Genomic DNA, 22500 nt, shown 5'->3' on the forward strand with positions numbered 1-22500 from the left:
CAGACATTTTTCAGCACACCTGTCGTGCTATGTCGCAAAGTGCGCTGTTGGGCAGCAAGGGGCGGATTCATGGTGACACTATCGGGAGGGAGCAAGTACAAGCCTACAAGTATGCTGAATAATGAGCGCTTTACTGTGGAGTGTTTAGCCAGAAGATACGGCAGTTATTGTTTTCAATATTTTTATTGAATATTTATCAAATTTGAGGGGAACAGAAAACCAAAAAGAGGGGATAAGAGATTCATAGGAAATGGAATAGGAGGGAAGGGTACATAGTTGGATAATTGCAAAATCATATCAGCCAAAGCAATTCCTGTGAAGCATATCTATAACTCACTAACTCAGTTATGGATTTAAGCTTGTGATGGTTGTAGTGATTCTAACATAGAAATATACTGTGGGGTCATTGAGTTGGAGGACTGGGTATGCCATGATATATTCATGCCAACTAAACCTTTTCATTAAGGGTGAGGAAGTCGCAGTGGATTAGGGCATACCAATGATTTCCATCTGGAAGCTGAGCTGTACCGTAAAGATTATTTTTCTTAAGAGTTGGAGGTAAAGGGTTTTTCCAGTTTCGGGCAATAGCTGTCCTGGTGGCTTTTAAAATGCGGCCTATAACAAATCTATCGCTGTTTGGAGCTTGAGGAGGAAAGTGTTGTAGGAGCTAATTCAGGGTTTCAGTTTGTTAGCCACTATGCTGGATAAAGTAACGACTTCTCTGCACAGGTTCTGTATTACAAAACAGGTCCAGAATATGTGCATAATGTCCCACACCATATTACAATTATGCCAGCAATACTTAGGGCTAGATTTACTAAGCTGCGGGTTTGAAAAAGTGGGGATGTTGCCTATAGCAACCAATCAGATTCTAGCTTTCATTTATTCAGTACCTTCTACAAAATGAAAGCTAGAATCTGATTGGTTGCTATAGGCAACATCCCCACTTTTTCAAACCCGCAGCTTAGTAAATCTAGCCCTTAGAATGTGAAGGCCACATTTGATGTAGTCTTCCTATTGGTCACTCTTCCTGTGTGGTTGAGGCACTTGGACATGATAAAGGAGTCCTTAAATATGGCAGTTATTTTAATATTTGGTGGGGGGCACTCGTGAGGCAGTTGTGTCCTCATCTGGCAATTTTTTACAGTGTAAAATTAAATCTTCCATACAGAGGAATCCAATACTTATGCAAACAGCATATTTCAGTTTTGTTTTTTCGCAACATTGTTTTGTAATTTTAAATAAAGTTAGTTTGAAGAATGCATTTTCATGATTGAAAAATATTTTTTGTTCACTTCAAAGATGTGCAGATGTGAGCGATGCGTTTGTGAGTCTTTAATTTCCAATTTTCAATTTATGAATAGAAGCTCCCATTATGTTGAAATCATAGGAACAGGTATTTTTAAATAATTTAGAGGGAATCTGGCTGAAATTTTTAAGTGGTCCAATTAAATTTTCACTTTTCACCAGCAAAAACAATTATTTAAAAAAAAAAATATGTATAATAGTGCTGTATTATGCACCAAGAGTTTTGGTAACTAGTTGACAGTAGGTGGCTAATTGTTGCATATTTATGTTAATAGGAAAATTAGACATTTTGTGTCTATCAAGAAGCTGTGCAGTGCCAGTGACAACAATAAACAGGTACATTTATTATTATTTTATTAACGGTTATTTATATAGCGCTAGCATATACCCCAGCGCTTTACAATTGGGAGCAAACCCAGCAATAAAGAAAGACCGGTTATTAACAGACAGACAAAGAGGTAAGAGGGTACATCTGCTTTTACTAATTGCATTTAAAGAGAGCATAACTGGTTTGAGAAATATTTATTGTTAAAGAATCCTTTTCATTGGTCAATATAGTAGAAGAACGACAAACCTGTTGCTAAGCCATAAGGAATACAAATAGGAATCCTTCATCGGTTGCTACAGAAGAGCCACAGGTCGTGGATATTTTTTCCTAGGAAACAATGACACAAATCTTTGTTACCAGTGAGGATTAGGCTGGGTGCACACTACAGGTTTTTCAGCCGTTTATCGGGCTAATCACACAATAAACGACCACATTAGTGTGTACGCTGCAACAACAAACCTCATCGTATCATTTGATTTGCTTTTTAAACTGAACTAAAAATCTCGTTCAACGATGGAGAACGATGTCATTCCAGTTCTGCAGTGTGTACGCACTCACCACCGGCAGTGTCCTTAGATCTCTATGGAGCGTGCAGAGTCACCATCTTTTCAGCCGATGGTTATGACAGATGAAGAGCACCGATCTGACGGTAAATCGTGTTTAGTGTGTACACATGAATCGGCCTACTGATCGGGATTTTTTTATTTTTTCAGTTCTTGGTAAAATCATTACGGATATCACATGGGAAATATTTTCTGTAGTGTGTACCCAGCCTTAGTCTACAAATCTCATACCTTAGTCTTTTATGACTCTTTAACTGGAGGCCCCGCAGCCCATGCGCAGCTCTCCAAGGTTTTTCATACCCTGCCTTCCCTGAAAGTCTCAATAGACTGTATTGTATTACATCCTTCTTCAAACAGAATGTGGCCCATGACCACAAGTATAATATAAATGCAGCTCTGTTCTTGTACATATTTGGGCAGCACTAATCTATGGTTCGGGATATTTTAATCTACTGTAAACATAATAATTCATAATAACATAATAATCCACGCTCCTTAACTGGGACAAATAAATACAGGCTTTACTTTTTAGCCAATGTTAACCAATCAGATATCTGCTAGTGTCCAAAATTATCTTCATAATTTAAACAGAAAAAGCGTAGAACTGCAAGAGTGAAGCAATGAAAGCAGTATTGTGAGTTTACTGCAAAATAAGGAAAAACAGAATGTTATTGTGTATACCAGGGTCTCGAACACGTTAGCCAGCAGGTAATTCCAAACTGGAACAATGGGCTTCTCTATTTTGGAGTTAGTGAAGTAATTTGAATTCCTCAAGACATTTCCTGAAAAGTAGCTTAGTGCTCTTTAGTAATTATTAATTATTGAAAGTGATTTCTACAATAATCTGACTTGTTCACTGCATTAATAACTTGGAGAGCCAGCTTAAAAGTGGGTCTGTTTCATAGAGTGTAAAGCGAATATAGCACAAGATAATGAGCTTCAGATTGAAACCTGGATTTTACCAGTTTAGTACATAAATAGCAGCATTAAGAAACTTGGGTGATATTTCAAAGTCTTCTAGCTGCAAATGAGGGATATAGCCAATTTAAATATGTTTTATTTAACAAAACATATTGGGGTTCCATAATTAAATATTTTAGGTAGATGGACAAATTTCCCAAATGCATATTATCTATCAAGACACCAGCACAAAACGTTGTAAAATGAGATATGTACTAGTAGCTAGTAATTATTTTCTTTATAGTCTCTTTATATATCTCAGAGATCATGCAATATCAAATGCTGAAATTATGTAGTGTTGAAATCAATCAATTCTGTTTACGATTGGCCGGATGTTGGGCAAAATGCTGATTGTTATCCATGTTTAGAAACATTATTTTTCAAGATTGCGACATACAATCCGGATCCAATTTAAATATTTTCAGTTGAAAAAGTCAAGGATTACACCAAAAAAAATTGTGACATAGAGGAATTATGAAATTCTGGCCACAAAGGGGCTGATGAAGAGTTGGACTATAATGGTAGTAAATTACCCTTACAAAAATAGCATGGAAAACAGCCATATTTCCACCCATATGTAGAGCTGTACACATATGGAGATGTTCTATGATAGATACAAACGCTACACCTCCTAGCAGTACGCCCAAGTTTGCATAGGTGCATATGCGTGCACCCACTTTCTGAGCATAACAATACACGCAACTCGCGCTACACAAGCTGGCTCTTCATCAGCTTCATGCTCTCTAATTTTTTGCTATCTTTATATCTTTTGGGGGGACTTTGGTTGGAAACTGTGAAGCACACTGTCTAGAATTAGCAAATAGCCTCATATAATGGATGTATTTAGAATCTAGTTTTGCTAATGAGTTTGCTATCTGCTGGTACGGCTATGGGCACCAAAACTGTTGCGTCCAGTGGACATCAGAAGTCTGACCAGCTCTGCCTCAACCTTATTGAAACCTTCCTAGTAGTAAGGCATTGTATTTATTTATTTTCACTCTTATTATACTTTCAGATCTACAAGATCAATCGAGACGAGAAATACTCAGGAGACAATGCATTAACAGGTTATCTACTAGCCTTTACTTCTATGAGACAAATTACTATTGTGAAATAATGTCTTTTCATGAGACTATATATTTTTTCATCTGTTTGATCTATTCATTAATATAGAGGTCTCCAATATGTAGCTCTTCAGACTTATAGTTGCCTAACCCAACATTCATGATTTGAGTTCAGGCCCCAGCCAGTAAGCAACAGACAGAGATTTATAGCTGAAGAACCGTAGGTTGTAGACTTCTGATAGAAAAATATGACCATAATTTTGAGCGAAAATACAGTAGCATACAACCATATTTGACAGTAGCTGTAGAAATATTCTAAATTATGTTCATGAAAGAATGTGGCATAACTTTGTGCACTAATCTATATTTTATATTGTCCTTCAGAGTCTCACTCTCACTCGTTCAGACATAAGAATAGAAGAAAAGAGTCGGTTGATGTAAAGTCGATCACGTCGCGGAGCAGTGACGGTAAGGAAGATAATGTTTTGCGGAAGTAGCAGCACAGAAGAGCCAGCAGCATCAATAATAATATGAATATTCCCACCCAGAAAGCCTTGATAGAAATTCTCCTGAGTGATGTCTGTATGGGCTGGGCTAAGTAATAAGCTTGTGTTTGTGTGTGGCCTTTGTAAATTGTTATCTAACAAGATATTAATATACTATACGTATATTTAAGATTATTTGACATATTATTTTCTATATTACTAGTAGTTGGAATAATATTTTATAGATTATTCTATTCTTTAAGTAAAATTATACTACAGCACAGTTTTGCAGAAATTTATTTTTAAATATCATAGGTGGCTGTTATCTGGATAAGTATCTGATGGCAGTGAGAATGATTGTGTGTAATTGTACCTGAAAATGTCATGTGTGTTGAAATAATTACCCTTTTTTTTTATTTTACACTATACATCAGCAAGTTTACAGAATCACCGATACTCATCAATGGCACGGATTCATACCATGACCATAGAGGCTCCCATAACGAAGGTAACTGAATGAATTTATATTGTATGTGCCCCAACACAAGGCAGTATTGGTGCCTTCCACCTTACCAATAGTGTGCTGTAAAACTAGATAAATTATAGGTGCTCTAGGTGGTATTTTAGTCTGTTGGAGCTATAGACAAAGTCAAACTTTATCTGTAAATGAGGAAATCTATACAACTATCACAGCTTGTGTCCTTGCCCTGGAAGAGTATATAGGGATGTCCTTATCTGTCTATAAATCTGGGCCATGAAAACTATTTTTCCAGGCTAACGGTTTCTTCCCATTATATTAGATTTAATGTTGACATATGTTTATTATATAATTACTGTTTGATGATATAGATAGGAGGCCTGAGTCATTAAGAAGAGCATAGCATAAAAAAGAGTAACTTTGCACCTGGGCAAAACCATGTTACATTGGAGTGGGAGGTAAATTTAAAATGCGGGGTCAAATTTATAGTTGGGGTAGCGCATGTCCTAGATCAACTTTAAATTTCAGTGTAAAAATAAAGCTATCAGGTATTTGTGTGCTACATGAAAAACAGCCAGGATTTATATTGTGTACAAAATAATAACCTAATTTGCAACCCTTGCATTGTAACATGGTTTTTCCAGGAGAATATCAATGAATAGTGTACATTAATCTCTTAAGGCTTCTTTTGTACAATATATATTAAATTAATTTTAATGTAAGTACCGTGGTCATATATATATATATATATATATATATATATATATATATATATATATATATTCTGGGCAGCACGGTGGCCAAGTGGTTAGCGCTTCTGCCTCACAGCGCTGGGGTCATGAGTTCAATTCCCGACCATGGCCTTATCTGTGTGGAGTTTGTTTCCTCCCACATTCCAAAAACATACTAGTAGGTTAATTGGCCGCTATCAAAATTGACCCTAGTCTCTCTCTGTCTGTGTGTGTGTGTGTGTGTGTGTGTGTGTGTATGTATGCTAGGGAGTTTAGACTGTAATGAGGCAGGGACTGATGTGAATGAGTTCTCTGTACAGCGCTGCGGAATCAGTGACGCTATATAAATAAATGATGATGATGATGATGATATATACGTGTGTACGTTATCCAGTGATATCTATGGAACTTTTTGCTATAAAGAACATAGTCCTGATTTCCTATAAATATTATAAATTTATATATTTACATTTCTTTATTTATTTATTTATTTATATATATATATATATATATATATATATATATATATATATATATAGTGTAAAATAATCTGTCTATTTCAATGTTTCCATTAAAGGTCATTAACATCATAAATGCAGCTCAGGAGAACAGTCCTGTAACCGTGGCAGAGGCTCTGGACAGAGTTTTGGAAATTCTAAGGACCACTGAGCTTTATTCTCCACAGCTGGGAACCAAAGATGAGGATCCTCACACTAACGACCTTGTAGGGGGTCTGATGACTGTATGTTAAGTTTTTATTAATACACTATATTAGTTATTCCAATTTTCCCTCAGCCTCCATTATATATGTACTAGCACTGTATGAGATCATTCATCCCTAATGAACGTTCCACCACACATAAAGTGGTTAAAATTTGTCTCTCTAAAATCTCTTTAGATTTTTCTTTATTCCCATGTAGCCCAGTATTTTACACTAAAATCAATCAAGGTTGTGTATTCCTGAGCTTTGTAATATGCCTAAAATAATGGAAGTGTTTACACTTAACTAAATATGTTCATAATGCTCTCTTTGCAGTAGGCTGTCATGTCAGGAGGGAAATGATTCTCTATATGAAACAATAGACTGTAAGGGACCTGTCCCTTGTTGGCTAAAGGTGTAAAAAAAATCACTGGGTGGATTGTTAGATTTTTACAGCATTCAAAGACCAGTGATGAACCAGGAACATAACTGACTGAAATTTCAGCTTTTTGACCAGTATCAGAGACCATTAGGACATTCTTCTAACTGGAGGAGGAGTATTTGTAGTAAAAGATAAATAAACAATTCTCTTATAAGGTTATTATCACAGTGACACAACTAAAATTACCCCTTAAATAGACCTGATTATTATAGATGTTTACGTACTTTTTCTTACACAATTAATGTTGGATGAATGTGTTCAGTATAGACATAAAAACGTGGCTCATTTTTGTGTGTTAGATAATAGAGAGGTAATGGGTTTTTAGGTGCAGCAAAACATAGTAAGTGAACTAAGTGTTAATTTTCCTGCAGCAAAAATATGTAAATTATGTAATTTTTGTCATGTTGGGTAATCAAAATTATTACTATAAACAGATTTTGAATGATTGGGCAGAATAATGGCATCCTTTCAATTTCCTCCCATGCAGCAGAATAAATTCCCCTATGTACGAAACAATTTAGAGGTACAGAGATGCCTCCTGGCCAACACAGCATGTTTATAGTTTTGTTTTTTGCAGGATGGTTTACGAAGACTTTCAGGAAATGAATATGTTTTCTCAAAAAGTAAGTTTTGTACCAAGCTATGATTGTTTTGTGTGATTCTTTTATGAACCTACTGAAGCTTTCAACATCACACAGAGGCACTAATCCAAAATACTGAGCGGTCATATATGGCAACAACAGCTCCACCTAGCTGTGACCCAAAATATTAACTAGTCAAAGAAGTGTTTTATTATGAAGATGCTCAAAAAATTGCTAACTGGTTCGATGGCTACGAACATATTCGGGGACAGTCGGCAATTGACCCTGCTTCAAATTTTTAGTTCTAAAATTTGTAGTTTGCACTCGCCATTCACAGTGTTCACAATCATGTTTAAAGCTCGTTGTTCGCACTCCAGATCTGTCATTTGTGATCAATGTTCACTATTCATGTAAAATGTTTTTTTTATTTTTAAGCATTAATTCAAGAAGACCTTTAAATAATGAAAAAGTATTTACATTTTTTAATTTGAACTGCAAAGACTTCTATGTTTGAAGTTTGTCGTTCACATTTGAGGGTTTGCCATTAAACACAGTTAATATGACTCAATTTAAGCTCAAGCACGTAGGAGCCAGTTTTCACATAAGCCAGTTTGCACATGAGCCAGTTTGCACATGAGCGAACCAGTTCTAACATATTTGAGTCAGTTTGCACATGGTCGAACTGACGTAAATATGGGCGAAGCTGTGTGACTCTCAAATTTAGTATGTTTTTTCGAACCATTCAAAAGCTCGAGAAATTCCAGAAAACTTTAAAATTTTTGTGCCATTTCATCAAACTGGCTCAAGAAACAATACCTGGCCGTTTCCAGCATCTCTGTTGATGAATTTACCACCAAGTTACTGATAAAGCAGCCAGAATAGATCTGTAGGCCACTAGACTTGTCTAATGATTACTAAATAATCAGCTATAGTCTAGATCCATATATAGGCCCTCCTTAATTGGACATTTTGTTTGCATTATTAAATAGGGTGTTCAAATTACAATGTCTACCTATCTACAGTGGTTGGTTAGATACACCCACTTTTAGAGTGTATCTAAGATTACCTGAGAAAAGAATAAATCATCTTTCTGGCTGCTTTGAGGAGTGTGCACTGCATAGGGATGAAATGTTGCTACTGCCATATCTTTGGTGCTTTGACAGCAGATTTTAATTGTACAAGGTAAATACAGTGCCCGCCACATGGGCAGCTAAAACGTGCATATTTACCCATATCAGGTAATCATAGATACACTACTAAATAGTGTTTGTAAGCAATGATGGTATATACGCTTGGAAAAACCCTATGGATCCACAAAGGTAGACTAATCCTCTAAGACCCACACACATACATGGCCCTATTTATCAAGCAGATTGTGTACCAGGGCCGTCTTAACAGCACTATAGGCCTCCGGGCAGAGCAGTGCACTGGGCCCCCTACCTACACAAACACTCACTGGAATAAAAATGAAAATTATCGATAAAATGAAGCTTATATTTATTGGTACCTTCAACAAAATCAGTGGTTAAACATTAAAAAACATGCTGTATAGCAGAGATTAATCCACACAAACGTTTGGACAATATAACATGAGCCTTGAAGTTGAAAAACAAGAAATTCAGCATATAAATGGTACTTAGTTGGTAAATCATACAGACGGAGATGGCACTGTATGAAATTACTATGATTTATTTATAATTAATCAAGTGTTCAACACAAATATTTGCGAAATTTCTTTGCAAATTGCTTTAGAATTGGCTTGAAGTCAATGGTCTTCAGGATGTCATTTTCCATACACAGCATCAGTTTCAGTCATGAAAATGAACGTTCTCCTGTACAGTTGGTCACCGTCATGCACATGAACACTCTGAGTACAATTTCCAGAATAATATACTGAAAAGAAGGCAAGCCTATGGGGCCCCTATGCTTGTGGGGCCCCCAGGGATCTGCCTAGCGTGCCCATGTGTTAAGAAAGCTCTGTTTTGTAGCCAAAATCTTGCGGAAACGGCTGTTTCTGTATGATTATGGCAACTTTAAGTGTCAGGGTCCATTATGAAAACAATAGACGTCAGAGATATCTATGATTTCTCTGGTGTTCACTAATTTAGTGCTTAGTACCGAGATATATGGGGACAGCTATTTACCAAGCTGAAGATGGTGGTAAGTATATCTTACCTTATCCAATGGCTGCCAGAGAGTGTAATCTGTCTGTAGTTTAACTATGCACATGCTGGACAGACAAGGAACTGATGTCTTGCACTTCTACGGCAGAAGACATCACTGCAGGGGCGCAAGCAAGGGGGGTTTCTGGTTCTCCAGAAACCCCTCTCCTCCGAGAAGAACAGTGTCCCTACTTTGCAACCACGGCGCTGTCAAAGAAGCGTCCACGGCTGTGCTGGTCAGTGCAGTGCCGCCAAAATGGAGCTGCTGCGCATGTGCGGCAGCTCTCTATGTTTAAAATCCTGCGTGCGCCCCTGCACTGGGGTAAGAGTGCGCCACCGGTACAACCATTTTCCGCCCGACAGGAAAATAATAATACATTGATCCAATAAAAGCTGCAAAAGTACATTGAAAAGTATCGGGGGGGAAACCCTGATAATTGTACATTATATATCGGTAATACTATTTCATATTTACAAACAAAAGGTAAAACATTTTTTAGGAATAGAGCAATTGATGAGCCTGATTTGGTATATAAGACAACTGCATTAGCTGTAACCTTGTATTATTACAGACATGCACCAGAGCCATAGTCACCTGTCAGTGCCAATCACCATTAATGACGTTCCGCCTCGTATTGCACAGTTACTGGACAATGAGGATTCCTGGGACTTTAATATATTTGAATTAGAAGCTACTACACATAAAAGGTAAGTGGATGGATTATATATTTAATTCTCTTAAAATTGATCTTGGGTTATGGGTCAATTACTTCCCAAATCACAAGCACTCATTAAGAAAGCCGCCATTGTGGCCATATTCAAAGCGGCAACTATCTTAAGATGTGCGCTGGACAGAAACAGTAACATATACACCTGGCTTGCACCAGGCACACGTCACATACTCTTATGTCCCACTTTCACCCGTGGTTTTAATTATTTCTATTATTTGCAACAAACACATTTGCTATTAAGCTTCAATAAAACTGGTAAATCCTCCCTAATACAGCAGAAACAACTCCCTGTCTCATGTGTGCAAAAAAAAAGTTTTGCTTAAATACACACACAAAACCATAATATATTCCCGAGTGATGAAGAAATGACCAAGCAGTGTAAGTGGAGCATTCGTATATATCCATCTTTGTCTCGGTCTGTATCGGTTCGCAGTTGAGATAACACATCATTACTGCACTTGACCTATGTCAGAGCGCGTTGTCCTGCTTATACAGGCGCAAGCAGCCGTACGTGGTAGAATCATGCAAATCTGCATGCGCGTATATGCGTGCGCCCACTTTTCTGAGCACGTGCAGAGTGATTTCACCCAACATACACTACGCTGGGTACTAATCACTCTGCATCAGCCACATACTGTGAGTAGAAATGTCTCTAGTCTACTGAAGCCAGCAGGCTTTGCAGTAGGAATAGGAGGAGAAGGTTCAGCAATAGTAAGAAAGTCAGATTTAATCTGATGTGTGCAAATGCCTCATAGGGCTCTGCCTCAGGGTGACATTCTGCTCACGTTGCACGTTGTTGAGTTTATTTTTCATTTTGCATAATAATAATTGTATATTTCAAATATAATAAACATTAAAAGCGGAACTGTCACCAGGTCATCTAGCGTTATTTAAGATGCAGTAATCTTATTATCATTGATATGATATATCTGTTATAATAATAATAATAATAATAATAATAATATTATCTCATTTTTATTGTGTTCCATGTTATTATTCCTTTTGACAGGTAAAAATCTGACTTGAACTTTACTGTAGCTAAATGAACTCACAGTTAATTAATAATTTTTTCCAGGCCATTAGTTTATCTTGGTCTGAAGATATTTGCTTGTTTTGGAGTCTGTGAATTTTTGAACTGTTCGGAAGCCACTCTGCGCTCCTGGCTGCAGATAATTGAAGCCAACTATCACGCCTCCAATGCTTACCACAACTCCACACACGCAGCTGACGTTCTACACGCCACGGCGTACTTCTTACAGATGGACAGCGTGAAGGTACTTCTGTATCCAGCATCACAACCTGAGTGTATGACGCAAAATAATGCATAATAAACTGTATCAATCTTTTGAGTGGTCTGCACACTAGATACTTGGACTAGGATATGGGGTAATTTGAGAAAATAAACACAAACCTATTTCACCTAGGGATTAATTCTTTAAGTCTGAAACATTGACGACTAAAATAAGGTTGAGCACCCCTGCTGTATAATATAGAGGGGGGGGGGGGGGGGTGTAGAGCTTCCTGTCCATGTGCACTTCAAAACTGAAAAATGACTTTTAATACAACAAATGTAAGATAATAAACAAGTGCAAATAACGCAAATTCATAACCCATCACTATCAACTAATTATTAACTTCTCTCCAGTCTGAGTGTGTGGGTACCTGACCCATGTAGCACACAGAGTTTTACCCCGATTTGTGATTTGTTGAATGCGGAGTGAATGGAATTCACCTCAGACAGGTCTAAGAGATCTCCTATCTACATTCCTTTAGAAAAACTGCAAAATATAGTATATTGATACCCACTATAGAGGCTATGGAACCATGATGTTTCTTTGTCTAGTGCGAGCTGTAAGCTATGAAAGTGTGTTGTACACCCACATACACTGGGAGCTCAGGCAGCCGGTGATGTACCACATGGTACAATCTTCACCCTGCTGCTGTCACTCATCCACACTAGCTGGAAACTGACAGTCCCCTTAGTTGCCATTTGCCTCTAATTTCCAATATTATTTCAATATTGCCCAGTAACATAGCACAATTTCTCTTATTCTGTATAATACATGCTCACTAGTTATTCTCTGGGGGTTTAGAATTTATTTAGATCATATTGAGTGAAATATGACAAGTGGCAAAAAATGACATTACAACTAACTTCAATGTGCATGTCGTAATGGGATTTGTAATGTGCCAAACCCCATCCTCACAGTCTAGCACCACGAGCTTACGTTTCTGTGGAGATCATCTTAAAGTGTCTGAGAACTTCAGCAGCAGTAGATGAGTCTGACTATTAATGGTCCTTTCCTTAGGGAAGTCTTGACCAACTGGACAATGTGGCCGCTCTAATAGCTGCCACGGTACATGACGTAGATCACCCCGGCCGCACCAACTCCTTCCTTTGCAATGCCGGCAGTGAATTAGCCCTACTTTACAATGACACTGCGGTCTTAGAAAGTCACCATTCTGCACTGGCATTTCAGCTCACGGCAAAGGACAACAAATGCAATATTTTCAAGAACATGGACCGGTATGTTACATAACTTATTATTCTAGTAATTGTATTATTGTACATCTATTTTGATTAATTCATGCAAATATTGAAGTGAAACCAGTACTACAAGTAATATCAAACCTACAATTCTAATGTAATAAATATTGATAGAATTAAGGATAAAATTTTATCTACAGTATAGTTAAAAACCTATTTATCTAGCAAATAGCTATATCATAAAATAACCAGCATTCAATTGAAAATTCAAGCAAGATCGGACCACTCTAAGTGGAGGTTTTGCCCATATCAACCAATCAGATTCTAGCTATTATGTATCTAGTACATTCTAGAAAATGATAGGTGCACTCTGATTGGTTGAATAAATCTACCCCTCAGCTGAGTAAACATATTGGGCCTTGTGTAGAGTTGGACACATCTGTACACTAAACGTGTATAGAAAAAGACGCGCGGATAAAAACGTATATACGTGCGCATGTTGAGCCAGGCTATCTCAAGATGTGTCCAGCTTAGAGATACGGCTTCATAGTAGTAAAAGCTAAAGTCACATTTCCCTACTCTAACACAACACAACACAATAATGCAATAAAATGTCTTATACACATGAGAGAATAGAGTGTTGACTATTTTAAGTAAATCTTATTCATAAATGCAAAGATTGCTTTTTTATTCTGCCACTGACTTGAGGACTGCGATAGGGAAACTCTGGGTTACCGCCTGTCCTACTAATCACCATTTTTATTTGGTAAAATTGTACTTGATATTGTGACCAGAAATAACATGTTTTTTCTTGTTTAGGACCCAGTATCGAACACTTCGTCAAGCCATAATTGACATGGTATTAGCCACAGAAATGACCAGGCATTTTGAGCATGTGAACAAGTTTGTAAATAGCATCAACAAACCCATTGCATCTGAGGACAACAACTCAAATGTAAGATATGGCCAGACACGGCAGTCCACTCACATAACATGTGCTGTCAATCTAGTCAATGCTGGATAAGAGGGTGCTTGTTAGCATGTCTGTGTCAAGATGGCCACACACACTGTGAAGTTGAGAACTAATTGGGCTACTTTAGACCTAACTGGCTGCAACACACGATTTGTGTGCGCTCAAAATTCCTGATCAACATGTGACTAGAAATTTTTTAGGCATTGATAAGAACTGGTTGAACATGTGGTTGGACAATGACCACTATCTCACTGTGTGGTTATCTGACTGTTTAGTGCTTGTAATCTGCCGATTTGGTAACATATGTGTTTGGTCGAAATGGACATAGATCAAACCACTTGGGAAGGATCTACCCGTTTATTAGCACTTTTAGAGTGGGTAATTATTCTCTTATTATTTTTGTTATGTTATGGATTAGTGGTTTATTGTGTGATCGATTGGATGGTTATTGTGTAATAGATAGGGTGGTTTATTGTGTTATGGATTGAGTGGTTCATTGTGTTATGGATTGGGTGGTTTATTGTGTAATGGATTAGTGGTTTATTGTGTAATAGATTGGATGGTTATTGTATGGTTATTGTGTAATGGATTGGGTGTTTTATTGTGTAATAGGGTGGTTTATTGTGTTATGGATTGGGTGGTTTATTGTGTTATTGTGTTATGGATTGGATGGTTATTGTGTTATTGTGTTATGGATTGGATGGTTATTGTGTAATGGATTGGGTGGTTTATTGTGTTATGGATCGGTGTTTTACTGTGTAGTGGTTCCCAAACTTTTGCAGATTGCGGCACCCTTGAAGTCTCCATAATTTTTTCAAGCCACCCCTCCAAAATAATTACTGAGCGGTCCTGTTTTAGAAGTAGTTGGATAAAAAAAAATGTAATACGTATTTAGGTCAGGACAGAAATACATCATCATCATCATCAACAACATTTATTTATACAGTGGCAGCAGATTCCGTAGCGCTTTACAATTGGGAACAAACATTAATAAGACAATACTGGGTAATACATACAGACAGAGAGGTAAGAGAACCCTGCTCGCAAGCTTACAATCTATAGGACAATGGGAGTTTGAAACACAAGGGCATGTGCTACATCATATTGCACAGTGGACCAGCTAGAATGCAAAGGTAAAAGTATTGAGTGGGCTGTGTGTGTGGCAATGTTGGTCAGAGGGTTGTTGTCTTGCGTTAGCTGTGTAGAGGATGGTAATAGGGTAATCTAGGGAAATTAAGATGGTGGTTGAGGAATATCATAACCTTGTCTGAAGAGGTGGGTTTTCAGTGAACGCTTGAAGGTTTGAAGACAAGAGAAAAGTCTTACTGTGCGAGGGAGGGAATTCCACAAAGTGGGTGCAGCCCAGAAAAAATCCTGTAACCGAGAATGGGAGGATGTGATGAGAGTGGAAGAGAGACGTAGATCTTGTGCAGAATGGAGGTGTCGAGTTGGGAGATATTTTGAGACAAGTGAGGAAATGTATGTCGGTGCAATTTTGTTGATGGCCCTATATGTTAATAGAAGAATTTTATATTGGATTCGTTGAAATACAGGCAGCCAATGTAGAGACTGACAGAGTGGCTCAGCAGAGGAATAACGGTTTGCAAGGAAAATCAATCTAGCCGCTGCATGCAAAATAGATTGTAGGGGTTCAAGTCTGACTTTGGGAAGACCAGTAAGGAGGAAATTGCAATAGTCGATGCGGGAGATGATGAGTGCATGAATTAATGTTTTTGTGGTGTCTTGTGTCAGATATGTGCATATTCTGGAAATGTTCTTTAGATGTATGTAACATGATTTAGATATAGTGGGGAATAAACAACAGTTGTGAGTCAAGGAATTACACCTAGGCAACGAGTTTGCGTGGTGGGATTTATGGTCATGTTATCAACAGAAATAGAAATGTCAGGCAGGAAACTTCTGTTTTTGGGTGGGAATATTATTAATTCAGTTTTTGAAAGATTGAGTTTGAGTTGGCGAGAAGACATCCAAAATGAAATGGCAGAAAGACAGTTAGTAACGTGAGACAACACAGATGATGAAAGATCAGGAGAGGATAGATAGATTTGTGTATCATCCGCATAGAGATGATACTGAAATCCAAAGGAGCTTATTAGTTTTTCAAGAGAAGTGGTATAGCAGAGGACCTAGGACTGAGCCTTGTGGTACTCCAACTGATAAAGAAAGCGGAGCAGAGGTGGATCCAGAGAAATTAACACTGAAAGAGCGATTAGATAGGTAGGATGAGAACCAGGATAGGACAGTGCCTTCAAGACCTAGGGATTGTAGCGTTTGTATGAGGAGAGAGTGGTCAACAGTGTCAAATGCAGCAGAGTGATCCAGGAGAATTAGAAGAGAGTAATGGTTATTATTTTTTGCTGTGATCAAATCATTGACAACCTTGGTCAGCACAGTCTCTGTGGAGTGTTGAGAGCAAAAGCCTGACTGAAGAGGATCCAATAGGTTGTTTGCTGTAAAAAAGTGTGAGAGGCGAGTGTAGGCAATTCTCTCGAGAAGCTTGGAGGGGCATGGGAGCTGGGAGATGGGGCGGTAATTTACGAGAGAGTTAGGGTCAGAAATCAGTTTTTTTAAAATGGGAGTAATCACTGCATGCTTAAATAGTGATGGAAAAATACCAGTAGAGAGAGATAGATTACAGATTTTAGTTAGGTCGGGAATGAGCACAGGAGACAGGGACATACCAATTTGTGAGGGAATGGGATCAAGAGGACAGGAGGTAGAGTAGGAAGATGAGAAGAGAGTAGAAACTTCTTCTTCATTTGTGGGATCAAATGAAGAGAGAGTGTTAGTGGATGCTACAAAGGAATTGAGCTGATTGCTTGTCAAGGGAGATGATATAATTTCAAGTCTAATCTTATCAATTTTGTCCTTGAAATAGGAAGCAAGATCCTGTGCACTGATGGTAGTTGGAGGATTTGGGGCAGAAGGATTCAGAAGAGATGTTAAAGAGGCTTTTGGGGTTAGAAGCCTGAGCATAGATGAGAGATTGGAAGTAGGTTTGTTTAGCAGTGTCCAGAGCATTTCTATAGGAGTGGTAGATATCAGTATATGTGATGAAATCATTAGAGGTACAAGATTTACGCCAGTGACGTTCTGCTTTACGAGAAAGTTTTTGTAGAGTTCGTGTTACTGTAGTGTGCCACAGTTGGCAACGGATTCTACATGAAGTATGTAGTGTCGCTGGAGCCACTTGATCAAGGGCAGTTGCTAGGGTTTGATGAAAATGGGGTACTGCCCGATCAGGGGAGAAGAATGTAAAAATTGGGGAGAGAAGGTGTTGGAGAGAGGTGGATAACTGTTGAAAATCAATAGAGTTGAAATTCCTGCGATTGTGAGAAGGCTTGGAAGAGTTTGACACTACAGAGAGTAAATAACTGGGGGTGAGCGAGTAGCTAATAAGGTGATGATCCGAGAGGGGGAAAGGAGTGTTAAGGAAATGAGAAACTGAGCATAGTCTAGAGAAAACAAGATCAAGACAGTGGCCATCCTGATGAGTAGCGGATTCAGTCCACTGGAAGAGGTCAAGTGAGGATGTTAGAGAGAGTAGTTTGGAAGCAGCATTGGAACGTGGATTAGAAATAGGGATGTTGAAATCACCCATGATGATGGTGGGGATGTCAGTAGATAAGAAGTGAGGGAGCCATGCAGAGAAGTGTTAAAGCAATTGTTGAGAAATTGAGGGGGCATTTTGTTGTATGCAAAAATGCCCCCTCTGCATCCAGACACGCTGCCCCCTCTCACACTGCCCCCTCTGCCATGCTGCCCCCTCTGCCCTCTCTCATGCTGTCCCCTCTGCCATGCTGCCCCCTCTGCTCCCTCTCACACTGCCCTCTGCCACGCTGCCCCCTCTGCCCTCTCTCACGCTGTCCCTTCTGCCACGCTGCCCCCTCTCTCTGCCCCGTCACGCTGTCCCCCTCCTCTGCCCTCTCTCACGCTGTCCCCCTCCTCTGTCACAATGTCCTCTTCCTCTGCCCTCTCTCACGCTGTCCCCCTCCTCTGCCCTCTCTCACGCTGTCCCCCTCCTCTGTCATGATGTCCCCCTCCTCTGCCCTCTCTCACACTGTCCCCCTCCTCTGTCGCAATGTCCCCCTCCTCTGCCCTCTCTCACACTGTCCCCCTCCTCTGTCGCAATGTCCCACTCCTCTGCCCTCTCTCACGCTGTCCCCCTCCTCTGTCATGATGTCCCCCTCCTCTGCCCTCTCTCACACTGTCCCCCTCCTCTGTCGCACTGTCCCCCCTCCTCTGCCCTCTCTCACACTGTCCCCCTCCTCTGTCACGATGTCCCACTCCTCTGCCCTCTCTCACGCTGTCCCCCTCCTCTGTCACGATGTCCCCCTCCTCTGCCCAATCTCACGCTGTCCCCCTCCTCTGTCACGATGTCCCACTCCTCTGTCACGATGTCCCCCTCCTCTGTCCTCTCTCGCGTTCCCTCTCACTCTGCCCCGCGCAAGCCATAGAAAAAACAAACACATAAAGTTACCAATCCGTGCGGCGTCGGGACCCAGTATCCTCCCCTCCTCTCTCACGCAGCTTGACACTGACAAGCTGCGTGAGAGAGGAGGATGCTATGTCCCGGCGCCGCGCGGATTGGTAAGTTTATGTGTTTGTTTTTTCTATGGCTGGCCCGCACACTTTAGGAACCGCGGGTGTAATGGATTGGGTAGTTTATTGTTTTATGGATTGGTGGTTTATTGTGTTATGGATTAGGTGCTTTGACCTGGGAGCCAATGAATTTGCTATAGCTTTTGATTAAAATATACAGCTACAGTAGCCATTGTTTGCAAATGCACTGAAATTAAGCTGTGTGTCTAGTACATTCTGTATCTACATTCTCTCTTATGCCGTACAGCAGACTGTGCAATATATTAATTTGATATCTCTTTACAGAAAATAATGTTCGTAATAATGTATACTAACGTTACTTAGTGCTTGTGTTGCAGTGTGAGGGCAGTGACTGTGAGTGCCCACCCAGCATCAGAAACTCACCTGAAAACCGCACACTCATCAAGCGTATGATGATTAAATGCGCAGATGTGGCAAACCCATGCCGTCCTTTGGACTTGTGCATTGAATGGGCTGGAAGGATCTCGGAAGAGTATTTTGCTCAGGTATATTATCTTTTATTTCAGATTCTCTGCAGATTAATTCACATTTTCAGTTAAACAATGTATGTTTCTGGAACCTTAGACTTACGCAGCTTTGGTGATCCCATACAGACATTAAGGGGCATATTCAATTAGGGTTCCGGTTCGCGGGATCGCGCCGGAACGGGCCGCGTACTTAATCCACGTTACCGCAATAACATGGATTTTTGTTCGCAGCCCATAGGGTTGCGAACGAAAATCCGCGTTATTGCGGTACCGTAGTACCGGCTAGAACGCGCACTTTTCGCGGTAACGCGCGTTACCGCGAACCGGAACCCTAATTGAATATGCCCCTAAGGTGGTTGTGAGACTTGGCTACCATCTTAGGGTGATTACAACATGCACGGGTCTTTAATAAACACAATCAAGTTTTAAAGCATTTTTGTTTGAAAATACAATTGTCTGTGTTGCCCATTTGGTAAATAGACTGTTCTTAGTGTTGTTGGCAAAGAATGGTTGGTATACATGGCACAGTAGGTAAAAGCTGTCCATCATGCATTTATAGCAGAAAACGGACAATTATATCATTGTTAATGGATAGTGCTTTCCCTTGTTTTGTAGTTAAAAAAAAAAGTGTGTAAGTGTGTTTTTAAGCCTATATTAAAGAGTTTCAGCTCTTGAAATCTAGACTTCGATTTTAAAATCACAAACCGTGAAGATTTAGCCATTTTGATTCTGTGTGCCGAATGGGCTATATCTGATTCATGTCAATGATTCCACTTATTTTGCAGACTGACGAAGAGAAGAGACAAGGTTTGCCCGTAGTGATGCCAGTATTTGACCGGAACACCTGTAGCATACCTAAATCTCAGATATCATTCATAGACTATTTTATCACAGATATGTTTGATGCATGGGATGGTAAGGACTCATTTCTCCTGTAACATTTACAAAAAAATCTTATTGCAGAATAGCTATATCAGGGATTTTTTATAGCTAAATAGAAAATAGCATTTTGATGCTAACCATTTGTACAACACAAGCTATACCCCTACTCAGAAATGTGAGCAGGTTTACGGTAATATATCAGGCAAACAGTTAAAATTACATCTGCATGCTCAGTCTTCATTGACTGCAAGTAATATAAACCTTGAAAACTGAGAATATGTCTTATTTTGAAGGTGGGTCTATAAGTATTGTTGACGTACAACTAACAGCCATAAGCACATGTTGCCTAGATAATATATATATATATATATATATATATATATATATATATATATATATATATATATTATACACACACTATATGGGCACAAAACTATTTGGCCACATCTGTTGATTATTGAATATTGAATTGAGGTGTTTCAATCAGACCCCCTTGCCAGAGGTGCAAAAAGTCAAGCACCTAGCATGGATTCTCCATTTGCAAACATTTGTGATACAAAATAGGTCATTCTGAAGAGCTCAGTGACTTCAAGCGTGGTACTATGATAAGATGTCACCTTTGCAATAAGACAGTTCATGAGATTTCATCCCTGCTTGATACTCCATGGTCAACTATAAGTATTATTATTAAAAAGTGGAAGTGTTTAGGACAGCAACTCAGTCATGAAGCGGAAGACCACATAAAATCACAGGGCGGGGTCAACGACTGATAAGGCGCATGGTGCGTTAAAGTTACCAACGTACTGCTGATTTCATAGCTGAAGAGTTCCGAACTTCCACTGGTATTAATATAAGCACAAAAACTGTGCGGCGGGAGCTTGATGGATTGGTTTCCATGGCTGCATGCAAGCCTCACGTCACCAAGACCAATGCCAAGCATCAGATGGAATACTGTAAAGCACACAGACACTGGACTGTGGAGCAGTGGAAACGTGTTATATGGAGTGAGGAATCACGTTTCTCTATTTGGCAGTCAGATGGACGAGTCTAGGTTTGGCGGATGCTGGGAGAATGTTACCTGTCTGACTGCATCATGCCAACTGAGAAGTTTGGTGGAGGAGGGATAATGGTATGGGGCTTTTTTTCAGAGTTTGGGCTAGGTCCCTTATCTCCAGTGAAGGGCAATCTTAATGCTTCAGCATACCAAGTCATTTTGAACAATGCTATGCTTACAACTTTGTGGCAATAGTTTGAGGAACGCCCTTTTTTATTCCAACATGACTGTGCCCCAGTGCACAAAGCAAGGACTACAACATGGTTTGATGTTCGGTGTGGAAGAACTTGACTGGCCCGCACAGAGCCCTGAACTCAACCCTATCGAACACCTTTGGGATGAACTGGAACAGAGATTGCGAGCCAGGCTTTCTTGTCCAACATCAGTGCCTGACCTCATAAATGCTCTACAGATTGAATGGGCACAAATTCCCACAGAAACACTCCAACATCTTGTGGGAAGCCTTCCAAGGAGAGTGGAAGCTGTTATTGCTGCAAAAGGGAGATCAACTCCATATTAAAGTATATGAATTTGAATACAATGTCATTGCAGCACCTGTTGGTGTAATGGTCAAGTGTCCGAATACTTTTTGCCCATATAGTGTATGTGTATATATATATATATATATATATATATATATATATATATATCATCATCATCATTTATTTATATAGCACCACTAATTCCGCAGCACTGTACAGAGAACTCATTCACATCAGTCCCTGCCCCATTGAAGCTTACAGTCTAAATTCCCTAATATAGACACACATTCACACACAGACACAGACAGACAGAGAGGGAGAGGCTAGGGTCAATTTTGATAGCAGCCAATTAACCTATCAGTATGTTTTTGGACTGTGGGAGGAAACCGGAGTACCTGGAGGAAACCCACGCAAACACAGGGAGAACATACAAACTCTACACAGATAAGGCCATGGTTGGGAATCGAACTCATGACCCCAGTGCTGTGAGGCAGAAGTGCTAACCACTAGGCCACTGTGCATAAATATATATATATAAAATAAATGATCAGTGAACTCACAATCAGTGCCACTGGCTTATGTTTCCTTTATAGATTGTGAGATTGTGGGACTCATGTAGTGTTTGACGCAAATTGCATTTTCACAAAGCATTAGTTATATCTGTGGCCGTATGTAGAGTCACATTTTCCTGTAATGGATGTTTTCAGTCCCTAAGGATTGAAGGGGCATATAAGGGGCATGTTGGAGCAAATGTGCCTTATATAGACTGAGACGCAGATGCATATGCGTCTGTCAGGAGACGGGAAACTTGCGGGTCCTCGATCACTGATGTAACAACCTGTTAGTGATGACGATCCGCTTAGATGTGTCCAACTCAACATACCTGTATAAGATGTGTCTTTATTGGGATGCAATTTCTGTCCACTACATGAGGCCCTGTATGTCTGAAATGGACATTGCATGATCCGTAGGCAGCT

At 39.5% G+C, this 22500-nt stretch overlaps 1 protein-coding gene across 2 annotated transcripts in view; it reads left to right on the forward strand.

Annotated features, from left to right (window-relative positions):
- PDE8B (phosphodiesterase 8B) overlaps window positions 1–22500 on the forward strand; it is a 224785-nt gene that overhangs the window by 196833 nt on the left and 5452 nt on the right. For both annotated transcript variants that reach the window (XM_075182192.1, XM_075182181.1), the window contains 12 exons: window positions 1584–1644; window positions 4175–4226; window positions 4608–4691; window positions 5143–5216; window positions 6495–6659; window positions 7637–7682; window positions 10375–10510; window positions 11609–11807; window positions 12843–13060; window positions 13841–13976; window positions 18956–19123; window positions 19891–20020. In XM_075182192.1, the coding sequence (XP_075038293.1) occupies window positions 1584–1644; window positions 4175–4226; window positions 4608–4691; window positions 5143–5216; window positions 6495–6659; window positions 7637–7682; window positions 10375–10510; window positions 11609–11807; window positions 12843–13060; window positions 13841–13976; window positions 18956–19123; window positions 19891–20020 (1469 nt within the window). The remainder of the gene's footprint in view (window positions 1–1583; window positions 1645–4174; window positions 4227–4607; window positions 4692–5142; window positions 5217–6494; window positions 6660–7636; window positions 7683–10374; window positions 10511–11608; window positions 11808–12842; window positions 13061–13840; window positions 13977–18955; window positions 19124–19890; window positions 20021–22500) is intronic.

This window comes from Mixophyes fleayi, chromosome 1 (assembly GCF_038048845.1).
Source record: "Mixophyes fleayi isolate aMixFle1 chromosome 1, aMixFle1.hap1, whole genome shotgun sequence".
Classification (NCBI taxonomy): Eukaryota; Metazoa; Chordata; class Amphibia; order Anura; family Limnodynastidae; genus Mixophyes; species Mixophyes fleayi.